Source organism: Dasypus novemcinctus, chromosome 12 (genome assembly GCF_030445035.2).
Source record: "Dasypus novemcinctus isolate mDasNov1 chromosome 12, mDasNov1.1.hap2, whole genome shotgun sequence".
Classification (NCBI taxonomy): domain Eukaryota; kingdom Metazoa; phylum Chordata; class Mammalia; order Cingulata; family Dasypodidae; genus Dasypus; species Dasypus novemcinctus.
Window position 1 is genome coordinate 77,374,481 of NC_080684.1, and position 16,120 is coordinate 77,390,600.

At 39.1% G+C, this 16,120-nt stretch overlaps 1 protein-coding gene across 1 annotated transcript in view; it reads right to left on the reverse strand.

Moving 5' to 3' along the window:
• Window positions 1–2,849: 2,849 nt before the first annotated feature.
• The window catches only part of UBE2N (ubiquitin conjugating enzyme E2 N), a 46,615-nt gene continuing 33,344 nt past the window's right edge, over window positions 2,850–16,120 (reverse strand). The window contains exons 2-4 of the mRNA XM_004446744.3: window positions 7,826–8,072; window positions 7,503–7,643; window positions 2,850–6,409 (exon numbers count right to left, since the gene is read on the reverse strand). Of these exons, the coding sequence (XP_004446801.1) occupies window positions 6,369–6,409; window positions 7,503–7,643; window positions 7,826–8,072 (429 nt within the window). The 3' untranslated portion in view covers window positions 2,850–6,368. The remainder of the gene's footprint in view (window positions 6,410–7,502; window positions 7,644–7,825; window positions 8,073–16,120) is intronic.

The following is a 16,120-nucleotide window of genomic DNA, read 5'->3' on the forward strand; positions in this document are numbered from 1 at the left end:
TTTTAATGATTGTGTAAATTACTTTAATGGTTTTTAAAAACTCCACTTATTCTAGAAGTCCTTTGCTGTAATATGTTGCAAATACTTTCTGCACTCCCATCTTTTTAATTATTGCAGCATTATTAACATTTATAAAATATAAAAATGCTTGAAAGGGTAACCAAGCTAAATGTGCCCCCTTCCCAATTACATACCCAAAACATTGTTTACTCAAGACCAACTTTAAAATCCTATAAAAGTCTTATTCGTCTTTTTTTTTTGTAGTAGTAGTAGCAGCACTGTTAAATTTTGTAGAAGAGAAATTTTGACATTGTCCAATTTTTTCATGTTGCAGTATAGGAACTCTAGCTGGTGAGGTTAAGAATTTTGTGCGCAATCACACAGGACTAGTTAACACTCGTTCAATTTATTTCAAAGCATTAATGGTTTCTAGTGATTTGGTTACTGCTACAAGTTTTGTAGTTGATCTCAAATGAAAGGAGTTTCCAACCAGCATGATGATCAGTCCCTACATTATCAGCACTTGTTTTATGCCTGGCACTGGTGAAAGAGCACAGAAGCTTCCACCTACCCTTAGGGAACTTTGATCTAGTGGTGGGTGGGAGCAACTTATCCATTTATTTTTACATCAAAAGTTAAAAGGTCTTGAAAGGTCTTTACAGATGTACATATACTGTCTTCAAAAGCAATAAAATTTTATCTAAAAATATTTCCAAATATTTTACAACTTTAAAGTTGTAGAGTAAAAGTCAAAATCTTTTAGGGTTGAAGTAACCTTACTGCCAGTGTTCTCTCTGATTTTAATACTTTCCTGACCAGTGCAAATGGATGAATTCTAGCAGTTAGGATAAGCATATATTCTTAAGGCTTATCTCAGCAAGACAGCAAAGACCCAAATTTATGCAGACTATCTTTTTAAGAAACTAGTCTTAAATTCCTCTATGTTGATGTGATTTCAACAAACTGATCCATAAAATTACCCATTACTGCCAATGTCATTACTTCTCTAGACCTGATTCTTACTAAACATGTTAATAGAAGTATTCCAAGTTCTTCTGCATTTTTCAACTTTTACCCAAATTTATTCCTGACTCAAACTAGTGAAATAAGGATTTGGACATCACTGTGTATCAAGAACCTTACATCCTGATCAAGTAATTATACTAGGTCATTCGATCTACAGGAATGAGCGCAAAGATACACATACCAAGGCACATGGGTTGGTCAGAAATGGAAATAAAGTGCCCAGCAATAAAGAGGTAACTATCTGTAATGGAATATTATACACTTAAAATGACATTCAGATTAATGCTCTGTGTAAACTGATAGGGCCTTTTGGAGGGCAACTGGGTAGTGCTTAATTTAAAATCCATGTACCCTTTTACCGAACAATTCCTTTTCTGGGAATCAAGTCAACAGGAATTCTTGGACAAGTTGCACAATAAAATGTGGTCAGATGCATGCTGCAGAAATGTATGTAATTGGCATCAACCTAAATATTCAAATGGGGTTAAATTGTGGCATATCTATTCAATACATATTACATGTCTACTGAAGAGATGTGCTGCCAGATGGAGGAATTTTGAATAATGCCGAATGAGAAAAGTCATACACTAAACATTTAAGTCTCGGCCACATATTTGCATACACTGAAAGTTTTAGCAAAGTCAAAGGAAATTTTTAAAAGCCAATAGTTTTTTAAATGTTTTTAAATTCAGTGTGAAAATGTCCATTAATTGCTTATGTGGAAAAACTAGTGCTTGATACATGCTCAACCGGTACGTAACAAAGTATGTTTATGTTAACAGTGAAGGGGGAGCAGATGTGGTTCACGCGATTGAAAGCCAGCTTTCAACATGAGGTCCTGGGTTCAATCCCTGGCCCCCAGTACCTCAAAAATAATAATAAAGGGGAAAAGAAAATTAAAGGCCTCATAACACAAACTGTGTGGCCCAGAGCCTAAAATATTTAGTTTGAGAAGGGTTTAAAAAAAAAAAGGATTGATAACTTCATACTACTCCCTTGGTTACTCATCAGTCCTAAGGTTTCCTTCCAAAACTTCAGCAGCAGCAAGTTCAAATCTTGTCAGCCAACATCTAAGCTGCTTTTGCCAGGTATGAAGAAGTCTTTTGAGTAGTCTACTCTTGAACCTAAGCCAGAAAACTTTGTAAACATGCTAGGTTATGATGAAACTTAAGACTTACTAGCACTTCCTAAACTAGACATGGAACTACTTCAAAAGGAGTCACATGGTGGGTGAAAATGGGTCAGGAGTATTTAAAAAGGATGAAGGAAATAGGTGGTAGGAACATAAGGCTATTAATTTTTTCTGAGTTCACAGATACAAGAGGTTGGCAGAGGAGAAATATTCAAGTTACTTAATGAGTACCACAAAATGTATTTTTACAAGATACTAGGATTTCTGTTGGTGCTGTGCAAGGTCTGAAAACTCAAGCAGATACATGCTTTTAGCAGAATATATCAGAAACTGAAAAAAAAAGTCAATAGAGACCCCGTATTCATGTATTTAAAATGCAAATGCCATTATCAACAGGCACATATAGATGAAATAAGACCAGCTGAAGGGTGGCCAAGTGAAACGGGAAAAGGGAAGAAGCCAAACTCTTGTTCAGTTCCACACTAAGAGAAAAAACTTTAGTCCAGCTCCCAGTTTTGCAGCCAATAGGAACTTAGCCCAGTATGTAGCATAAAACTATAGTAAAGCCAGCTGCTAGAACAAACTCTCCCAATTTCCAACCTCAATGTAAGAAAATGGAAATTAATCTAGGGTGGGATAGGGGTGAGAGGAACATGAGAAAGTGAAGGAAAAACACAAAGTATCACCAGTCTTTGGGTGGTAGATGACAGATTTTTATTCTTTGTATTTCTTTAAAATAATTACATTCACCATGTTTTGCTTTTGTGATCATTAAGTCATTTAAATAAATCCCTAGCATAAGTCCTTAAGTTAGGCAGCATGCTAAATAGTAATGGTCACAAAATGTTGCCCCCAGCCCAAAGTACATTTTAATGAAATATGCATTTTCATTATGTAGATTGACAAATTAGGTATTATCAAGGCATTATCCTTTTTTTGCCATCTTTTCTAGAGGTTATATTTTTAAACCTTTGCTATTCCTGCTAACAAAAGTGACATGTGGTTAAAGTAGCCAAAAGGGATTCCTGAACCATCAAATAGAAAAATAAAAACAAGTTTCTTTAAGTGTCTATGTCTTATTGGATACCAGATATCCTTTCTCAAACGTTCCTTAAACACTGCTAAGCCATAGCACCTGTGGCTTTTATACATTGATTTGTATTTCATATTTCAAAAGGCTCCTGAAATTGTTCTACAAGTACATCATCAGTCTAAGGCAAAGTTTAAGTTCTATACATTTCAGATCTAAGAGACGACTTTGGAGACAAACAAGAATAACTAGTGTGGAAGCAAATCATAGCAAGTGCACAATAACAAAAAAATTTTTTTTAAAAACCCAAACTTCATATAAAAACATCTCAGGATTCCAGAAAAGCCCATGAACGGGCAGAATTGACTTAGAAGAAGTCACTTATTAATATATTCAGGTTTTCTTCCCCCAAGCCTTTGCACATGCTGTTCCCTCTGGGCTGGAGATGTTCATCTTGCTTGAACAGCAGCCTCTCCTTACCAATGGGTGCTTTCCTACCCATGCAAGAGCTGCAACTGCTGTGTGTCCATGTCCCCTCCCCCATTAGATTAAGGTCCACGAGTAAAGGCCCATGTCAATCTTACCCACCCAATCCTCCCGTTAGGCACATATTATGTCAAATAAATTGTTTCCTTTTAGCTCAGAAATTACAAAATCAAAGGCTTACAAGTAGACAGGATGACATAAAGGAGCAGGTGGGCTGGGAGGGGACTCTAGCCGACTGAGGAATAACTGGAGAAGAAAATGATAAGCTCTTCTTGGAGTTGCTCCTCTGCTCCTCCCAGTTGGTATCATGCAAAAAGGTGGCTCTACTGTTGACAGATCTTCAGATCATTCAAAAGATGCTAGAATTCTGAATTTTCATGTGAATCTCCTGGTTTTTAAAAATGTTGGCATCTAATTAAAATCTTTTAAACCACACTGCATGAGCCAAAGAAAACAGGTCCACAACTACTCATTTTCAACCTCTGCTTCCCAGAGCCAATCCTAAAGAAGATCAGTAAACACAGTCAGGCTTGTTTCATCCCCAAGCTCTGCTTATCAAAACAATAGGTACTCTTATCAAAATCACAATTTAAAAAAAAAAGTGGTGCCATAAAGTTAGAAATTAATGTATTTTAAACAAAAACAGTGATTTAATCCATTTCTGTACTTCTATAATTTCTCAAACTCAGCAGGTAATATCATTCCTGTTTTAGAAAGACATTTCTGTAGCGCAACACAATCAATCCAAGTAATTATGTGATACTAGCTATTATCAACTTGAGCTTATCTCTATTTAAATGAAGTCCTATAAAGTGCTCATTTGTTTGGGCCCTAGGATGAGATTCAGTTTCCTTAGGTAGAAAGATGCCCTCTAAACACCCCAAGAATTTTCTTAAGGGACTACTGTTGTTAATAGGTTTTGGATTTATAACATTAAGGGTATGAACAATTTTATTCTAAGTTAAACTAACATTTGCTACCAAGCAATGTATTCATTTGGAAGGATACCAGTTACCAGTCATCAAGAGCTTTTGTATGTTGAAAATGTAATTTTAATAGATAATTCTTCATCTTACATAGGAGCACAATAAAATACACCACATTCTGAAGAAACTCCAGAAGTTACGAGAATAAGAGTGGGGAAAATTCAAATGAGCTACAATATCCATTACCTTAAAATGCAAGAGACAAAGGTTCCAACCTGCAGGTTAACATTTATATATTTATGACTGACTACATTTATGACTTAAAAATAACAATAAGGAATCAGACACAGAGGGAGGTGGGAAAGTATGGTTTTATGGGGGGAGGGAGAAACTAAATGAAGAAAACAATCACTGAATATCAAAGAATAAAAAGAGCTCCCATAGCAAATACTGTAAGGATGAAAGCAAGAATCATTAACTGAGGATTTGATGTTCTCAAAAATTTGAAGAAACCTTTTTTAATGACACTTATGCAATTATGGAAGACTAATAAATGCCTCAGCAAACCCCAAATAATTATCACATTGGTATTTCTTAGTAACACACACTAGTGGTTACACATGAAGTTTCAGCCAAGAACTAAGAAAAACGGCATAACCCAAATGCCAGACACAAGTGTGGCCAACACGTGAAAAGTCCTACACATAGATCACAACTGCTTCTTTGATGTGACTCTCCTGTACAGTAATTTTCAAACATTGTGGCAAGACACCAATGATATTCTAACTAAGCATATAATAATGTAAGCACATTTACTTAAAATTTCTAGAAGGAAAGAAATATAGATACTGATGCATTATGCATGCTCAGGGCCAATTTATAAATACTCCATTCAGTAAATAGCTTAACACAAATTTGAACCAGTGAAAAGAAACTGGAAAAATCCACCTCTTGCCATTCGATCTGTCAGATGGTGAAGACCAAAACAGAATGTTCCATCAGAGTTGTAATTTTTAAATACGATTGTCACATTGGAAAAATGAAAATAAACAGAGTAAAGAAACTGTACAAAGGCAAAGTAGAATAACAAAAAATATTTTACTAAAACATAAGATTTACAGAAGTTTCCAGACAAGCCATACAAAAGTCACAAGATTTTTTTTTTTTTGAAGGGAGGAGTCTACACTTGACAGCAAAGTCACAATGTTATTAGTGATGGCTGTGATGTTTGTTTAATGTTCCCATTTTGGTTTAATCAAGCTTGTCCATCTACAGCTTCTAAAGTTAGACTTGGCTAGAGGGTATATTCTACAGAACTGGTTAGCTGCTTTTAACCAATGCATTTAATTAGATTACCATTAAAAGGGGGGGGGGGGGGCTCATAAAATTAAAATAAAACTACCTCCCTCCTCAAAAATAAAAATAAAATAAAAACACCCACACCCCTGCAGCTAACCCTGACAACTACCTTCATTCACAGTGCTTTTATACTTAAACCATGATGGGGGAACTGAATAAAAGCAGGAGAGGGGCCACTGCTTTTAAACGTTTTGCAACAATCCAGATGATACTTCTAGCCTCTGCTCATGCTTTACAACAGTGAATCAGGACAAGACATAGATTTGCTAATGTGCATTTAATCACCAAAGGACTGAAGATGTCTGGGCTTTTATTCTGTAATGTTTCTAAGACTGTGTCCATTAAATGCAAACAAAAAAGGAAGAAGTCTTGGCAGAACAGGAGATGCACACTTGATGATCAGATCGATTTAAATATTATTCATGGCATATAGCCTAGTCCATGCTCTAGCTGTAGACAAAAACAAACATACAATTATTATTTTACTTGGTTCAATATGTTACTTTCCAAACTCTAATAACAGCACACACTATTAAGTTAATTATGAGAATGCTATGCTGTAATTGCAGAAGCATGCCATTTTCTATAAACTGGATTAGGGCTGAAAGATTTTCCATGTGTCTAACCACCACAATGAAACTACAATGAAATTCAGGAGTTCTACAAAATTCAATACGATGAAGAGAGTTATCCCCTTATTTCTGGATATATAGTACACCCCACTAATTTTGTTAAAATCTATAGCAGGAAGAAGCTTGTTGATTCCAACCTCTTCAATTAAGTTACAAACTGATGCACACTTTAATGAAGTGGATCTTAAGAATTACAAAAACACCACAAGAGTTCAAGTTGAGTGTCTTTACATATTGCTAGACAAATGGCAGACACTCAGTATTTGTTAAATCAGGTGTAGTTATACAGAAGTCCAAGATGATCTAATTACAGGTTGTTATTTGGGGGTCTGGCAGAGGGTCATCAGATGAAACTTGAACATCTTTTGTTAAGAGGTATTTATTTCCATTTTATAAAGTGTCTAATCATTCAACAGCTGTATTTTTGTTTGCCAAACAGCTTGTAAAAAAGGCAATACGATTCTGTTTTTAAAAGTAGAATTGGGAAGCAGACTTGGCCCAGTGGTTAGGGCGTCCGTCTACCACATGGGAGGTCTGCGGTTCAAACCCCGGGCCTCCTTGACCCGTGTGCAGGTGGCCCATGTGCAGTGCTGATGCATGCGGGGAGTGCCATGCCGTGCAGGGGTGTCCCCTGCGTAGGGGAGCCCCACGCGCAAGGAGTGCGCCCCATAAGGAGAGCCGCCCAGCGCCAAAGAAAGTGCAGCCTGCCCAGGAATGGCGCCGCACACACGGAGAGCTGACACAACAAGATGATGCAACAAAAAAGAAACACAGATTCCCATGCCACTGACAACAACGGAAGCGGACAAAGAAGATAATGCAGCAAATAAACATAGAGAACAGGAGAAAATAAATAAAATCTTAAAAAAGAAAAAAAGGTAGAATTGCTGTGAAGAATTAATAGTAAATACCTGTTTCTATGGCTTGGGCTTCGTTGGTCTTCCACTGCTCCGCTACATCATTTGCTAATGGATCATCTGGATTGGGAGCACTTAACAAAGCCTGGATCGATAGCAGAACTGTGCGAATCTGCAGTGCTGGGGACCACTTATCTATGAAGGCAACAGGCTCAATGTGACAAGTATGAAAACTCAGTCCCAGAACTGCTGTGTTTCCCTCCCAAAGACCATTATGGTCTTTATATTAGGCAAGACTACAATGCTTTCATTCTAAATATGGAATGCTTAAGACAAAGAAGAAATCTTAATAGCAAAGTGACGAAGATAACACTTACCTTTCAAAATATCTAAACATATTCTTCCCAACTTGTCTACATTAGGGTGATAAATTTTGGTCATGAAACGTACTTTAGGGGCTGCCATTGGGTATTCTTCTGGAAGGAATAGTTCAAGTTTAAAAGTCCCTCCCTCAAAGGGGGAATCTTGGGGGCCAGCAATGACCACATGAAAATAACGGGCGTTGCTCTCATCTGGTTCTGCTTTAATACCGGGAACTGGTTCTGCCAGTAAACGCTGGGTTTCCTACAAACAGAAAAACAAATGCATCTGTAAAAAGAAATGTACGCTAGATACCAAAATTAAAATTAGTAAGTTTATCTCTTAGAATTGTACATAATAGAATCTCTCCAATCTCCTGATGTGTTTTTATTTAGCCTACAATATGTATTGTTCAAAGAAAAAAAAGATTTAAAAATAATCACAACCAGCTGAATACAACTGCAGGAGAATACTGATGAGAAATCATATGCATTTTAGCTTAAAATATCTATAAACATAGCAGTAACAAAAATCAGGCTAATGAAAACTTATTTTATTATCGAAGAAAGAAAGAACACCAGGATTACTACATAGATAAGGCAACTTGCTCTTTAAAGTCTACCAAAACCAAGCTGTTTAAAAAGTAAAATTTAATATGTGTTAAATCAGGTGATTTAAAAATCTCCCCTCTAAAAAATGGAATGAAGGGTGGAGATAAGAACAAGTGCCTAGGTATATGAACGGGGTTAGACTTAACTACAACCATGATGATTAGTCTCTAAAATTGAGGAATAACCTCAAATGAACTCGTAATGCTTCCCAACAATCATACCGCTATTTCTCTTTTCCATCAGTCCCCCTCTCTCCTAAATAATTTTATCACTTTTCCTCCTCTTCAAATTTCCAACATCGGCATTTGCATACCTATCTGCGCCTGTGCCCATATACCTCGGCCTCCTCTCCTGTTACTATGAATGAAATATGCTTCTGGTTAAGGTCAATATCTCCTCTTGATCACTACCATCTTATCTCCTTCCTACCTACACAAGGACATTGCCTTTAGCATCTCTCTCTTCTCCTGAATCATCAGTTTTCCCCTTTATTCCATTTTTCCCCAAGCCATACAAATCCACTATTTCTCCCAACAACAAAGAAGGAAAATGACCTTGACCCCATTCCTCCCACCAGCTTCTTCTGTTCCATCTCTTAGCTATTCTTTGAAAAAGTATACTTGTGTGTTTCCAATTTCTCTTCTCCCCTCCTATCTTGAACACAATCTCTAATAATCAGGCTCCAAAGACTAACCTGCTTGTTGTGGTCACCAATGATTCCCACACAGTTCATTCAAATGGCAAATGATTCATCTGTACCCAACATGACGTAAATGCAACATCTTACCCAACAGGCCTCTTTGCAAGGCTTCATCCAGCTTTCCAAGAGCCATGCTCTACTGGCTTTCCTCTCTACTTATCTAACAGCAACTTTTGGCTAGTTCCTCCCCATCTCACCAGCATTCAAATACCGAAGTGTGCCAGGGCTTTGTCCTATGGCCTCTTCACTATCTATACACTTTCATGGTGATCTCACCTAGTCCCAAGAATTTTAAATACTACAAACACTTTATATATGCTGAAGCCTCTCCAAATTCTGACTCATCCAAATCTCCTCCCTGATCATGCCACTTCTATCCAAATGCCTGCCAGACATCTCTTATTGACTGTCTAATAAGCATCCTAAACTTAACATGACGTCTTCTCCATGTCAGTTAACCACACATTCATCCCTACAACCGATGACCTCACACCTCACATCCAACCTGATCAGTAAATCCTACTGGCTCAACCTTCAAAGTGGACTGCTTCTCACCACTCCTCTGCTACACCTCTGATCCAAGCCACCACCAACTCTCATCTGACATACAGCAATAGCCACCTAACTTGCTTGCCCTAGTTCTGACCCTGCTCCCTTGTACTTCCTGGGTCTGTTTTCCACAGACCTTTCACAAACCAAAATCATTAAAATGCCCAACCTACCACCCCAGGCTCTATATGATCCCCTCATTCCACTTACCTTTCTAACTCATCTTTGGTTATGCTTCCCTCACCACTTTTGTTTTAGCTACATTACCTTCCTTGTAGTTCTTCAACCTGCCAAGCACACACCAACCACAGGGGCTTTGCACGTGTTCTCCCCCCATATTTCTAAATACTTGGCTTCCTCAGCTCCTGGGAACTTCACTCAAAAGTTGTCTTTTAAGTGAGGAATTCAAAATTGAAACTACAAACTTCATCCCACCCTACTCCACAGACTTCTTTTCCTTGACCCCTTATACTTCATCCCCATAGCACTAGCACTACTAATATACTATATATGTTGCTTATTTTGTTCATAATGGAAACTCCACCAGAGGAGGAACTTAAGTCTTCATCATTTGGGACAGTACCTGACTCCATAATGTATGTTCAATAAATAGTGGCTGAACTATGAATTTGATGTTATCAAGAATGGGAAATTATCTGAATTCCATTAGCAGAAGTCTGCGAGGATTGCGGGAAGATGGCGATGGACTAACAGGCAGAGCTAAATGCTCTCACAAAAACAACAGAGAAAGCGACAAAAGCTGTCTGAGGGACATGCTATGGGGATCAGCAGATGAGGACAGTGCTACACAACTCCCAAGAGGAAGAGGCACAGAGAGATGGAGAAGTTGAAACGAGAAACATGAGTTACCAAGGCCCCATGGCAGCCAGGAAGGGCTCCCCTCCCCAACCCTCAAGATATTAAGCTAGGGTAAAACCTCTGGTTCGCTACAGCCAACTGAGGGAAACAGACATTTTCCTTTCAGTCAGCTGCTTCAAGGGAAAATGAAGGAGAGGTGAGAGTGCTTTTCTTCAGTGAATTCAGCCAGCAGCGCCCACTCTGAATCTCTGCTCTGGAGATTCAACACAGGAACATGGGAAAGCCGAGACTGAAACACCACAGTGGAAAGGTGTACTAACTAGCACAAACTGCTGGCAAGTCTGGAAATTGCATGGACACAAACTGTGCTCTCTGTAACCAATTCCTAGGAGAAAATCTGTACCCCACTAGTGAGTCCGTGGCCTGATTTTGAAAACTTAAGCAGGATAATTTTAAAGATTGAGAATAAATTGAACCAAATATCAGAGAAAAGCTGGGGGCAGGGGTAGGCAAGAGAGAGGAACTGGCCATCAGAGTAAATTCACCAACATATTTCAGATACCTAAACATCAGCAAAAAATTACCAGCTAGTCTAGGAAACAGGAAGAGATGGCCCAGCCGAAAGAACAAACCAAATATCCTGAAGACATACAGGATTTAAGATAATGAATCAGTGATAATCACACAACTCTCCTAAATCACTTCAAAGAATTTATAGAAAATATGACTAATGACGTAAAGAATATTAAGAAGCATATAGAACAATACGAAAACCTGCAAAGAAAAATAACAGACTGGGAAGCGGACTTGGCCCAATGGATAGGGCGTCCACCTACCACATTGGGAGGTCCACAGTTCAAACCCCAGGCCTCCTCGACCAATATGGAACTGGCCCACGCACAGTGCTGGTGTGCACAAGGAGTGCCCTGCCACGCAGGGGTGCCCCCCGTGAAAGCAGTGCGCCCCATAAGGAGAGCCACCCAGCACGAAAGAATGTGCAGCCTGCCCAAGAATGGCGCTGCACACACAGAGAGCTGACACAGCAAGATGATGCAACAGCAAAAAAAAAAACACAGATTCCCAGTGCCGCTGATAAGGATAGAAATGGTCATAGAAGAACACACAGCAAATGGACACAGAGAGCAGACAACTGAGGGGGGGGGGGATAAATAAAAATCTTAAAAAAAGAAAAAGAAAAATAACAGACTGGTGGGAATGAAAGACAGGACAGATAAGATTAAAAATACATTAGTGGCACAAAGGAGCAGTTCTGAATTGCTTGAAGACAGAATTAGTGACTCTGAAGGCAGAACACCTGAATTAGAAAAGACAGGAGGACAGAAAGAGAAGAGGAATAGAAAAAATGAAACACACTCTCAAGGAAGTGAATGACAAGAGAAATGCACATTTGCATTATTGGTGTCCCAGAGGAGAAGAGAATGGAAAAAGGGCCAAAAGAATATCTGAGGAAATAATGACTTAAAACTTCCCAACCATTATGAAGGACATAAATATCAACATCCAAGAAGGACAACGAACCACAAACAGAATAAAGCCAAACAGACCTACCCCAAGATACCTACTATTCAGAAAGACAAATATCAGAGATAAAGAGAGGATTCTGAAAGCAGCAAGAGAAAAGCAAAGTATCACATAATAGAGAAACTCGATAAGATTAACTGCAGACCTCTAATGAGAAACCATGGAAGAGAGAAGAAAGTGGTGTGATGCACTTAAGGTACTGAAGGAGAAAAACTGCCAGCCAAGAATTCTGTATCTGGCAAAGCTGTCCTTCAAAAATGAGGGAGAGTTCAAAGTCCTCACAGACAAACAAAAACTGATAGAATACATTACCAAAACAGATTTATAAGAGATAACAAAGGAGGGTGCTGCAGCTAAAAGGGAAAAAAAAGGGTGCGAAATATGGAGAAGAGTTTAGAAATGAAGAGTATTAAGAAGGGTAAACTAAATGATAAGAAGACAGACAATAGAATGGTATGACAACAGAGAACCAAAGGGAAAAATGGATGAGTCAGTAATGCCTTTACAATAATAACACTGTTAATGGATTGGGCTCCCCAATCAAAAGAGATAGACTGGGACAACAAGCAAGATAGCTACCGAGTAAGGAGCTCCTACAGTTAAGTGCCTGCTACAGGGCAGTTATAGTAAACACCTGGAGCTATCTGAGGCACCTATTTGGGGGTTCCAGGGACCAGAAGAGCATCCTGCAACATATTTGAAGGAATGGAAGGAGGAGACTGCTCATCCACAGAGAAGACTCATAAGTAGAACGTTTCACGCCACAGAGGCCAGTGCCCATCCTCCACTGGAAGCACAAGCCACCTCAGGAGCTGTTCTGCGGATAGAATTGAAAGCTCCAATTCCCAAAAACAGAGGAGGAAGAGACAGTTGGGCACCAACTTCAGTTACTGATGAGCAAATTAGGCAGGCGAAAGTATAGTCCTAAGAACAGCTAAAGTTTGAACCTGTCCAAGTCAAAAATAGGCCAGGAACTGCCATCTTAACTCCACACCTCACACCAGGGGAAATGGGGCAAACTGAAAATCACACTGCTGGTGGAGATTGGCTTTTTTCCATCCAGGTCAGACTGTGGCGGTCACCTGGGCCCCAGTCCATCTCTGGCAGGAAGGAACCTGGGGGGACCTGAGCCAGCCTCTCCATGAAATTACCGGCAAAGCTGTAGAGGCTGGCAATTATTTAACTCTGGTGGCACAAGCCACCCCAGGAGCTATTCTGTGGCTGGAATTGGAAGCTCCACTTCCCAAAAACAGGGGAGGAGGAGACAGTAGGCCATCCGCTTTCAGCTACTGATTAGTAGACTCAGCTAAGTTACAACCCTAGGAACAGCTAGAGTGTGCATCTGTCCAAGTCAGAAAGATGTCGGTGGCCACCCATTTTGAATTCGCCCCCAGCATGAGGGGAAGTTGGGCTGACCAAAAATCACAGTGATGGTAGGAACTGATTTCTTTCATCCAGATCGGCCTCTGCAGCCCTAGCCTAGGCTTCAGTCCCACCTCTGGCAGGGAAAAAGCTGGTGGGCCCTGCACCAGCCTATCCAGGTAACTACAGGTACCTTTGGCTGGCATAGACTGAATATCAGAAGTCTACTGGGGCAAGTGCGGTCATTTTGGAACAGCACTGCACAGATTGCTGCCCACACCTGCAGCTCCATCCCCACCTCAGGAAAGGGAGAAAGGGAGAAAGGGAGAAAGGGAGAAAGGGAGAAAGGGGCGTGAAGCTTCATCAGTCCCTCTGGGCAACTACAGTCTAGGCCTGTAGGACGTGATTATTCTACATAGCTGTGACTCTGTCCTACCTCTGGCAAAGGAAGAAGTTGGGAGATGCTTCATCAGTCCCTGGGGCAAGGAGGGCAGCTTAAGCCTCCACAGCTTAGAGCACCAACTACATCCTTGGCTCCTGCTGCACAACCAGCAAGGGAGAAAGGGCAGGAAGCCCTAAACTAAAGAGAAAAATTGCACACACCCAGAATAAATACTCTAGCAAGCCAGATGCCAAGACACCAACAAAAAATTACAATCCATACCAAGAAACAGAAGACATGGCCCAGTTAAAGGAAAAAGATAAGCCTTCAGATGACATATAGGAGTTGAGACAACTAATTATAGATGTTCAGACAAATCTCCTTAGTAAATTCAATATGATGGCTAAAGAGATTAAGGATATTAAGAAAACAATGGATGAGCACAAAGAAGAATTTGAAAGCATACATAGAAAAATAGCAGATCTTATGGGATGAAAGGTACAATAAATTAAATTTTAAGAACATTGGAATCATGAGAAGAAAGGATTGGTGAGCTTGAAGAAATGGCCTCTGAAAGTTAAACAAAATAACAGATGAAGAAAAAACTGAACAAGATCTCAGGTAACTAAATGATAGCAAAAGGCGTGCAAACACATATCATGGGTGTCCCAGAAGGAGAAGAGAAGAGAAAAGGGGCAGAAGGAATATTTGAAGATATGATGGTAGAAAATTTCCCAACCCTTTTGAAAGACATAGATATACATGTCCAAGAAGCACACCGTACTCCTATCTGAAAAAATCTGGAAAGACCGACTCCAAGACAAACTATTCGGAGTGTCAAATGCCAAAGACAAAGAGAATTCTGAGAACAGAAAGAGAAAAGCAATGCATAACATATAAGGGATACCCAATAAGATTAAGTGCTGATTTCTTACCAGAAACCACGGAGGCAAGAAGATAGTGGTCCAATATATTTAAGATATTGCAAAAGAAAAACTTCCAGCCAAGAATCTTATATCCAGCAAGACTGTCTTTCAAAAATGAGGGCAAGATTAGAATATTCTCAGATAAACAGAAACTGACAGTATTTCTAAGCAAGAGACCAGATTTTCAGGACATACTAAAGGGTATGCTAGAGCCTAAAAAGAAAAGACAGGAGAGAGAGGCCTGGAAGAGAGTCTAGAAATGAAGATTATATCAATAAAAAAGAGTGGTGGAAATAAAATATGACAGCTAAAACTCAAATAGAATTAAACTTAACCAACAATGTAAAAGCACTTACATTCAGAAAACTGCAACTCAATGTTAAACGAAATCAAAAAAGTCCTAAATAACTAGAAGAACATTCCATGCTCATGGATTGAAAGATTAAATATCATTAAGATGTCAATTCTACTCAAATTGATATACAGATTCAATACAATCCCGATAAAATTTCCACCAACATTTAAAAAAAAAAATTTAAAACACGGTTATCAAATTTATTTGGAAGGGTAAGGGGTCCTGAAGAGCCAGAAATAACATAAAAAGGAAAAGCGAACTCTTGTCTCCAGACTTTAAATCATATCACCTAGTTATAGTGGTAAAAACAGCATGGTACTGGCATACAGACACATAGACCAATGGAACCAATTGATGGTTCAGAAACAGACCTTCACATGTATGGTCAAGTAATTTTTGACTAGCCTGTCAAACCCACATAGCTCGGGCAAAGAACAGTTCACTCAACAAATGGTGCTGAAAGAACTGGATATCCATAGCCAAAAGAAGGAAAGAGGACCCCTATATCTCACACCTTATCCAAAAATTAACACAACATGCATCAAAAACCTAGAAATAAAAGAACCACAAAGCTTCTAGAAGAAATTGTACAAAAATATCTTCAAGACCTGGTGGTAGGTGGTAGATTTTTAAAGGAGATAAGAGGAGGACTGAAGTGGACTACTGATGTTTAACGTATGTAGAAGCTTTAATTAGCTTTACTGTAAAAATGTGGAAATGTATAGAGTGGATGTTAACAAATAGTAAGAGCTAGTTTTTAAATGGGGATGTGGCTGAAAATGGTAGTCTAGGGATGTAAATGCCAATTGACAAAATGCTAGAGAATAATCTAGGAACTGAACAGCACAGTAAACCAAGAAGTGGATGAGAACTGGTTGATGATAGAGGTGCAAGAGTGTCCTTTGTTGAGCTACAGCAAATGTACATCACTACTGCAGGGTGGTGGGAATGTGGAGAAAGCATGGGAAAAATGCAACTAGAGTGACCTATGGACTGTGGTTAGCAGTGATAATATAATATTCTTGCATCTATGCCAGAGATGTACTGTGTTGATAATGGGGCAGTA